Raw genomic sequence first — 10545 nt, 5'->3', positions numbered from 1 at the left:
AAACCATCTTTAATGTGCTATCTCCGATCATCTCTCATGCTTCATATCATTTCACTACAAGAAAAGAAAAATAAATTAATTAATTAATTAACATGGAGTTGTGTTCTTGAAATTGTTTGAGATGATTGATATTCATAGATTTTAAAAGAATATAGTTTGAATTGTTAATATTAAATTCAAAATTTATTTAAATAGACTGTTCATAGATGCACCAAAAAAATCATGTTGTTAATTTTTTATGCGATGAATAAGCGTTTTAGATGGATGAAAATTGTTTTTTTTTTAGTGTACATGATGAATAAGCGTTTTAGATGGATGAAAATTATTTTATTTCGAGTGTATATATTAACCAAGGAATGATTTAATTTTTTTAAAAAAAATTACTTTAACTATCAAGTCATAGAAAGGAAAGTCTCTTGTAATTAATAGTATTAACCTTAATAATTAACATCTTAAATAGCATCAAGAAATTAGATATTCATAGAGACACAACCAGTAGATTTGTCAACATAAAATATAATTATAATGGCGAATATACCAATAATGCGTGATTTCTTTTATATATATAATTATATATAGTTCTCAAGCTGGGAGGAAGAACACACAATTATTCTCAAATAATTACTGATTAGATGCATGCTACAGACACGTGTACACACACACACACACTCAACATCGAAACGATGTAGTATCTCATAATGATTGATCTGGTGCGCATAATATCCTAGCAATTATTTTTCATTTTGTAGTTATTACAAAACAAGAACAAACGGCTATTTAACATAGAACTAATGAACAGCCGTTTTAGCCTGAACTGGTTGGGTTAATATCGAACCATGGTTAAGTGGGAGCGCACATATTCTGATTCTTGCGGTATGGTTCCATCGTTGTCCAGCTCAAATCTTGCGAAGAAAAAACATTAAAAATGGAAAAGAAATGATAAATTGAATCGAAAAAAAAGGGAAAATCAAAAGAATATATATATATGGTATGGCTCTCTGTAGGGTAAGGAGAATCTAGTGTTGCCAATTTCAATAAAGTTAAAGCAAAAGTCCCAATCGAACATGGCCATGTCAATGGCAGTGGAAAATGGTGGGTTAGATGCTGAATATCATTGGAGACGAAGACGAAGACGGATTGCAGAGAATTTTAATTTCAGGGATGAGGTGATGTGTGTTTGTGGGCGTACTTGTGGGTGACTGATTGTGTGCTGCTGATCCCTTTGAGCTTTCCTTTTCATCTTCCTCCCCCACTTGACAGCCATTGCTCTCTCTCTTCTGCAACTTCTTCCATTTAGTTATGCTATTCAAATTAATTTTATCTTTTTGATGTATACTCCTCCTTCCTTTTTGTTTTTATGGTGATGGGTATTCTTTGATTTACCATAGATTATCAAATTCATTATAAGTCGATTCTAATAACTCGTGATTTTAAAATATATATCAAGTATTTAAGTTAGTATTTTTTAATTAAAATGATATCATTTTAAATTTTGTTAAAATAATTAAAATAATATTATTTTAAAAATTAAAAAAATACTCATAATAATCTAGTGTGATCAACCATAGTATTTTGGAGTGGTTTTACTACCATTTTGGATTTTGTGATTATGCACTTTAAACAATTTAATCTTGCAATCTTACATCAAGTTAATGTTTTTTTCTCTTAAAATATTGTTGTTAAAATAATTTATTTTAATCTTAATTTATTTTCCATTATATTGGCATGGAAAATGTTTTTAAAGTTTTCTTCAGAATTTATGGGGAAAAAAATATTTGTCAGCAAACCTGAAAAACAAGTACATAATTAATTAGATTTTAATCAAAATGAACCCTACAGAAATAACTCCATCATAGCAAAAAAAAATAATAATTAAAATTAGAAAATACACACGTAGAGTCTTCTCACAATTGGAATAAATCTATATGCATTAAAGATAAGGAAAATACACACGTAGAGTCTTCTCACAATCGGAATAAATCTATATACATTAAAAATAAAAAATAAAAATCACCCTATAAAAATCCATTAAACTCATTGACTCATTTCATCATTAAGTAGTATGATATATATTGAATAAAAAATAAAATGTTGCTAATAAAAAAATCAAATCCCATCACCCAAAAAAAAGTTATAAAAATAGAAAATATGCTGATTACCCTGTAGAAAATAATAAAATATCAGATACATTTCAAGAAAAATAAGTGAGGAATTACCCGTAGAGATGCATTAATCTTGGTGATTAATTCCAAATTTATAAATTTTTATTATTAAATTGAACAAATAGAAATAATGACGGTAATAAAAAGAGGTCATAAACAATTATTAGCGGCAAAGGGAGAGAGAACTGACAACACAGCATCTCATTTGTTTTATCATTTCACACAACTCTCTCTCTCTCTTAATCATCAACATCCTCATAATTTGTCATCTCCATTCATTTCTCTTTCTCTCTCTAGCTAGCCTCATCTTTTGGCAGAGTGTAGTGCAGCTGATGATGATGATGATGATGATGCCCTTCTTCTAATTTTTCTTTTTATTCCTGGTTTTATTGAATTAGAAGCAAGAAAAAAGGGTTTAAAAAATAATAAATCAAATCTGAGGAAGAGGGCAGCAGCAGCTAGCACTGACTCATAGGAATTCTTTCTTTCTTGGCTTTTATTTTATCTTTTCCAGTTGTCTACTCTCTCCCTCCTTCTCTCTCTCTCCCCTTTTCTTTTCTTTTCTTTTTAAACATCACCAAAACTTCCCTTACCCTCTCTCTCTCTCTTTGTTGCTCTCCCAATTCTCTTATTATCTCTTGAATTCTTCTCATTTACCCTTAATCCTCTAGAGAGGGAGGGGACAAAGGGATCGAGAAATCATTTACGGACTGAATTATCATCATAGATGAAGAGAGATCCTCAACTTCGAGAATCGTAAATTTAATATCAAGGAAAAGTGAGTGGGGGGAGAGAGAGAGAGAGTCAAGTTCAGAGATGCAACAAGGAGGTGGAGAAAGAGGGTCGTCACAGTCACAATATGGAGTGCCACACCAACAACAACAACAACAAGAACAAGGTGATGTACCTATAACAACTCCTTCATCTGCTGCACTAGCAACCCACATGCAGCAGCAAGTAGTAGAAGAAGCATCGCCCATTAGCAGCAGACCTCCTGCCACAGCTGCCACAACAAGTGGGGTTATGAATTTAGATGAATTCATGAGACTTTCAGGGAGTGGTGGTGCAGAAGAAGATATTGTTGCTGGAGAAGATGCAGATCGAACAGGAGGTATTTCTAGTGGCAATAGGTGGCCAAGGCAAGAAACTCATGCCCTTTTGCAAATTAGGTCTGAAATGGATGCTGCTTTTCGTGATGCCACCTTAAAAGGTCCTCTATGGGAGGATGTTTCAAGGTAGACAAATATCGACAACATTAACCCTTTTCTCCGTTTTTTTTTTTTTTTACTATAATTCTCTTCAGATCTCCATTTCTCTGTAAACACAAGCACATGGCTTCTATCTCTTTCCATCACGACTCACGAGCAACCTAGATTGGCATCTCTTTTTTAAAAAAAAAACTTTTTTTTTTTTAAAAAAAAAAATTCTAATAAATAATTCTAATAATAAATTGGATGAAATATACCCAATTGGGGTGTAAGCATAACTACCTTCACTTTTTTTTTTTTTTTCTTTTTTTTGCTATTTTCAATGGAAGAAAAATTGAAAATCCCAAGAGGGATATCAACAAGATCGATTCTTTTTTATTTTTTGTAATTTTTCATTTTTCATTTTTACTATTAAATCAAGCAACTCTCTTTCCTTTGTTTTTGTTTTTTTTTCTCTCTCTACACTTATTAAATGGATTAGATAGTTGGTATGGGAAGTGGAGAAGAAGCCAGTGGGCCTAAAGGTATGAAAGTGAGTGAGAGAGAGCATCATCTTCTTCTTTATTAAATTTAAATCAAGGTATGATTTTTTTCATTAAAAAAAGATGTATTTTTTGTCATTGGATCATTAGAAATCTTTGATTTTTATTTTTTGTTTTTTATCATTGGAAAGTATACTACTTGTGGTAATAAACTATGAAAGCATGATGTAACAGGAAGCTAGCAGAGATGGGATACAAGAGAAATGCCAAGAAATGTAAAGAAAAGTTTGAGAACGTGCACAAGTATTATAAAAGAACAAAGGAAGGTAGAGCCGGTCGTCAAGATGGCAAAAGCTACAGGTTTTTTAGCCAGCTTGAAGCTTTGCATAATACTACTGGTAGTGGCGGTGCTTCTGCTAGTATCATCAACGTGTCTGGTGCTGCTTCTAAGCAGATTTTCACTACAACAACAAGCAGTCTGGATGTTGCTCCTGTTTCTGTTGGAATTCCTATGCCTCCTTCGTCTTCTGTTAGAATTCCTCCACCTTCTTCTCGGGTACTTCAACCAGCTTCAAATATTGGCTCAATGTTCCCTCCTGATTTGGGGGCAACAGTGGCCGCAGCTGCTGCAGGTGCTGGCCCTGTTGGAATCAGCTTCTCGTCGAATGAGTCTTCTTCTTCTCCAAGTTCTGAAGACGACGATGACGACGAAGATGAAGAGCTATTAGGAGGGCAACCATCAGCTACGGCTGCTGGTACGAGTCGAAAACGTAAAAGGGCATCATTATCGTCAGCTAAAGGAGAAACTCATCGGATGATGGAGTTTTTTGAGGGGCTAATGAAACAGCTCATGCAGAAGCAAGAGGCGATGCAACAGAGATTTTTGGAGGCGATTGAGAAGAGGGAGCAAGATAGGATGATAAGAGATGAAGCTCGGAGAAGGCAAGAGATGGCTAGATTGAGTCGTGAAGATGAGATTATGGCTGAAGAACGGGCTATTTCTGCTAGTCGAGATGCTGCTATTGTTGCCTTGCTACAGAAAATTACAGGCCAAACTATTCATTTGCCTACGCCTGTATCAATGGCCCCTCCATTTTCACTACCTCCACCACCACCACCACCAGCAGAACCGCAACCGGTTCAAGTAACGCCATTGTTCACTGTCTCAACCCAACCACCACCATCACAACTTAAACACATGCCACAGTCACATGTAACACCACAACAAAATATACAACATCCACAACCACTTCCCCAACAGCAGCACCACCACCACCAACAAGGGCATCGTCAACACCAACTACCCATTTCTTCAGACATAGTGATGGCAGTCCCGGAACAACAAATAATACCACAGGAAATTGGAAGTGGTGGCGGTAGTGGGAGCGAGCCAGCGTCATCAAGATGGCCAAAGCCAGAAGTTCTTGCACTTATAAAGTTGAGAAGCGGGCTTGAAACCAAATACCAAGAAGCTGGGCCTAAGGGGCCACTTTGGGAAGAAATATCAACAGGAATGCAAAGGATGGGCTATAAAAGAAGTGCCAAAAGATGCAAAGAAAAATGGGAGAATATCAACAAGTACTTCAAGAAAGTAAAAGAAAGTAACAAAAATCGCCCAGAAGATGCCAAGACTTGCCCTTATTTTCATGAGCTTGATGCCCTTTATAGGAAAAAGATTCTTGGTGGAAGTGGTGGTGGTGGTGGAAGCACCTCTACTAGTGGCTTTGACAGCCAAAGTAGGCCACAAGAACGGCAGCAGCAGCAGCAGCAAGAGAGCTTACAATTGGACCCGATGCCACATCCAATGCAGCAGCCACCGCAACAGACAGAAGCCACAGAATCACAAAATAAAAATGGGGCTGGTGGTGATGTTCAAGTAAGCAATATAGGTTTGCCTGGGAATCTCGGAGAAGGAAATGGAGGAGCAGCAAAGAAGGTAAACCTTAGTTTTGTTCAAAAAAGAAAAAGAAAATTGTAACGTTACGAAGTAATCGATGTTCAGTTATTTGATGCCTATTGATCCTTTCTTTGATATTGAAGCCAGAAGACATCGTGAAGGAGTTGAAGAAGCAGCAGGGGACTCAACAACAACAACAGCAACAGCAACAGCAACAACAGTTAATGGTTGATGGCTATGATAAGATGGAGGGAGGTGACAGTGAAAACGTAAATGAAGATGAATATGACGACGAAGACGAGGGCGACGACGATGATGAAGAGGAGGAGGAGGAGGGGTTACAAGAGGAGAGGAAAATGGCATACAAGATAGAGTTCCAAAGGCAGAACACAAGTAGTGCCGCCAATGGAGGAGGGACTGGGGCACCCTCCTTTTTGGCCATGGTTCAATAGTACCATTGTCAATATCCTCGTATCCCCAAAATGTACCATATGTACCTATGTGTGCAGAAGCTCAAATCAAACAAAAGATAGCTAACAAAACTATTTGAGTTCAAAGCCTGACAACCTTAAAACTTCTTCCCTTTAATTCCATTTCCTTTCACCCCCATAAATTCTTTTATCATCCTGTATCTTATCTGTCCCTTTCCTTTCCTTTTCCTCTTCCTTTTCCTTCTCCTTTTCCACCCTAATAGCTTTGTTAAGATGAGATGTCATTTTGCATGGCAATCATCACCACTATTTGTACCACTTTTTCTTTCAATTTATTGATTTGTTGATTGTTGAATAAAGCACCTGTTTGTTCAAGACAAAACAGGAGGATTGATTAAGGAAGACCAAAATAAGCTTTGGCCTAGCCTAGCTTACTATCTAGGACCAACACCATAGTCATTTAGTCATGTCAACATCATCAAAGAGAGCAGACTTGTGACAGCAGCAGCAGCAGCAGCAGCAGCAGCCCAGAGAAGAAGATATGGGACGAGAGAAAGGACTTGTACAAGTTAATTAGAGCATGCATGCTGATAATTGTGATCACATATACAATCCTTAGGAGAAGCTAGCAGATCATGTTAATTAATTAATGCCTTTTATTTATAAGCAATATTGCATTCTTTCTCTTGCTTAGCTTGAGTTTAATGAAGATTCTTGGATGGTTTTCCAGGATTTCATCTTTATCGATAATGTAATCAAACTTTATTTTATTTTTAATTCTTTAACTTCAGCGCATTAGAGTGATTGGTTACAATAATCACGTACCCCCTTCTTTCTTATGTTAAAGTTGATTCATAATTAATGACAGATTTGTAAAAAAGATAAATTATTTTTGTTACTAACCCTAACTATTCTCAAGGAGTTAATTCATTTAGTAGTGAGTTGGACAAAGCACTTATACGATCGAATTCCATTACAGCATAAGTAAAGCCAAATTTCATTTTAATTTCATTCAGCACTTTATGTTTCAGGATGAACATATACAATCTTCATTATATTTCTCATGCTAACTTAAGAACTTGACACACACACACACACACATGAAAACTAGTGAAGGACACCATAATCATTAAAACAAAAAAGAATTATAGTATTCAACTTCAAAATGAAAGGGGGAAAAAAAAAATATCAAGAGCCAATTATAGTATTCAACTTCAAAATGAAAGGGGAAAAAAAAAAGAAATATCAAGAGCCAGGCAGCAATATTATAATGAGGGACATGGTATGGATTTTTGACAAGTAGCAACAGCAACAAATGTGGGTAGCCATGTAGAAATTGCTTTCCTATAATTCTCCACTTACCACACATTCATCTTTTGCCAACTAGCAACAAATAAAATGGGTTTCTATATTCCTTTCTTCCCTCTATTGTAATCCACTTACCTCATGAAATCTTACATCAAAGCATGGCATGTTCTCCCCACCCATGTGCTTTGCTATTTTTCCCTCCCATGATCACCAAATTCCACCCCACTTGCTCCTTTCCTTTATAATTCTTTCTTTCTTTTAATAACATATTTATGCTCTTTTTCCCTCATCAATTGCTCTCTTTATAAGTATTGATATATAAATTGTTAGAAAGTAATACAAAATTATTCTTAAAATCTCACCGGATAGTTTAAGCTTATAGTTGAAGAATTTTTTTTTTTAATATAATAGCATAATCTTATTGATTAAGTGATCACGATTTCAAATATTATTACCCCATTATGATTAATAAATAATTAAACATAAAATGTATTGTGGGTATATGTAAATATCAAGTCTAAATAACTTTCAATTGAAAAAATATATCAGACCCATTATGATTAATAAATAATTAAACATATAATGTATAAATAACTTTCAATTGAAAGAATGTATCAGGTAATAATATAAAATTATTTTTGAAAACTCACAAAATGACATAACAACTTAAATTATTTCATTTAATTGGTTCTTTAAAATAAACTTTGTCAATTATGATATTATAAAATTATTTTTGAAAACTCACAAAATAACATAACAACTTACATTACTTCATTTAATTGGTTATTTAAAATAAACTTTGTCAAATATATATATGAGTAATTATTGACACCATTGAAAACTATTTAAAACTTGAATCTATTAGTGAAGTTAAATGTCTAGGACTATTTTTTTTAGATAATATTTGATTATTATTTTAAAAAACAATGAAAACCAAGGAGATATGTTATCTTATATCTCCTTCTTTTTTTTGTTAATTAGTTCAGATACAAAGAGAGGTTGACTCCATATATATATATTCCCTGTATAGAATATTGTGAATAACTAAAATAATTATATAAAAAAATATAAAGACACCAGAAATTGAAGCATCATGCTCACAATACAGTATGCATGTATTAATATAGTATTCTGTGATTAGTTTAGTGTTTGCAGATGTAAGCTGAAAGTAATAATACACCAATCAACTTTTTATATACATAGGTTCTGCACATGGGGAAGAGTAGCTAGCTAGCCTGGTTGGTGCTGCTGGCACTATGAAGGATTTATGCATACATAGTTAATGCACAGCCCAGCCTGGACTTTACTTTAAAATATATATAGGCATGATCAAACATTTTATTATTTTAGGGCGATGGGAGATTGATGAAATAAAAGATTAATGGAGAGAACATGCATTAACCTTGCCCCTCTCCCCCCTCACTGATCTACTCTCCCCTACTTTGGTTTCCTTGGAGTAGAGAACCACTTTTCTGATGTAATGATGTTTTCTAAATTCTTTTATATTTATCAAGACATTAAAACCATGGATAGACTTCTAGAAAATATCAATTTGATTTATTTTATACAAGAAATATTTTAAAAAATACGTTAAATAAGCACAAGCAGAAAAACAAACATTGCCTTACTTTATTTTTAGAATAAATTAAAGGGCTTCCTTAAGACTCAAGTTATTTATAATAAGAGGGATCACATACAGAGTACTTTTCAGTGCTCATAATGGAGTTGTATAGACATGAGAGGAACAAATAATGAGGGGCTGCAGGTGCCAGGACCCTCCATCGAAGGACCACCCGTAAAGCTGCTGTTGATTTTTCACCGTTTCCACTGTCGTCAGGTCTATCACTGTTGAGAGAATCAGTTCATTAATTGCTTATAATGAATGGAAATGGAAGCTGGCAGGCGTCGAACCACATGCACTGGCGTCCACTGCAATTGCTCTTTGCATTTTTAATATTGTCCCTTCAAAAATGAATTGAATCCATTAAGATATCTTCTGTAAATATTCATCTCAGTTTGCACCTTTTATTTCACTCTTTCTAGCTATAAGATTTTACAGGCTTGAGAGGTTAATTCAGTAATATTACTTTCTTATAGTATGATTTAAGTTGGGTTAAATTAATACAAAAAAATATCCATATTTCTTATAGTATGATTTAAGTTGGGTTAAATTAATACAAAAAAACATCCAAACTGGATTATCTTGAATTAACTCCGTTCATCTATGATATGAACATTGATCTAGGATCAAATTAGATAAAATATTACCACTATAATTTTAAAACACCTATAATAAAAAATAAGATCAAGTTGAATAGAGCTTAAACGATCAGAATTAGCTTGCACTTCATATGGATAATAAAGACGAATGGGTGAAAAAACTAAAAAATATATTAAATTAAAAAAAATATAACATAGAAACTAAACTAAAAAAACAAATTAGAAACATAAACAAATCAGTTATATTCTAATTTCAAAAGGCTAAAACTAAATGAATCTAACCAAACCAAACTGGTTTAAACTAAACTAAACCAAGTTAAAAAAAGACAAGGGATATAAATACTAAACTTTTTTTTCTTCCAACCCTAATCAGACTTAGTCGTCGCGCCTCCAGTCATCAAGACTGTCTCTTCATCTTTTGTACTCTCCTAGTCTTTATCTTCCAATCTCTTTGAAACTCCTTCTCGATAAGTAAGGTATACAGAGGTGTTGTTTAGTTCAAGTAAAAAAAAAATATGAAATTGAGAATATTATTCAATGGTGGGAACTTATAGCTTAAATTATTAAGAGAGATTTTAAAATAAGATTTATATTATTTTTTAATATATTTTTTTAAATAAAATCTTTTCGTACTTGAAACTTGCATAATTTTACATTATCTTGTGTTTGATTTTTACTAAATAAATAGGGATAGTAAGATTTAAACTCGTGACCACGTAATCATTAAAACTCTGATATTATATCAAAAAATAATCTCAACTAAATAATTTAAACTATTAAGTAAGATTTTAAAATAAAATTTTAAAATATAATTTATATTATTTTCTAATAATTTCT

General features: G+C 33.4%; 1 protein-coding gene across 3 annotated transcripts in view; it reads left to right on the top strand.

Moving 5' to 3' along the window:
- Positions 1–2336: 2336 nt before the first annotated feature.
- LOC105110883 (trihelix transcription factor GTL1-like) overlaps positions 2337–10545 on the top strand; it is a 15698-nt gene continuing 7489 nt past the window's right edge. Inside the window, exons 1-3 of one of the 3 annotated variants that reach the window (XM_011006078.1) lie at positions 2337–3397; positions 4087–5788; positions 5893–6975. In XM_011006078.1, coding sequence (XP_011004380.1) covers positions 2979–3397; positions 4087–5788; positions 5893–6201 — 2430 coding nt within the window. In that variant the 5' untranslated portion in view covers positions 2337–2978 and the 3' untranslated portion in view covers positions 6202–6975. Of the gene's footprint in view, positions 3398–4086; positions 5789–5892; positions 6976–10545 lie in introns of those variants that run through there. The other 2 variants (XM_011006079.1, XM_011006080.1) reach the window with 2 other exon arrangements.

The sequence above is a fragment of the Populus euphratica genome, unplaced genomic scaffold, assembly GCF_000495115.2.
Source record: "Populus euphratica unplaced genomic scaffold, PopEup_1.0 scaffold266.1, whole genome shotgun sequence".
NCBI lineage: Eukaryota > Viridiplantae > Streptophyta > Magnoliopsida > Malpighiales > Salicaceae > Populus > Populus euphratica.
This window is presented reverse-complemented; position numbering and strand designations above follow the sequence as displayed.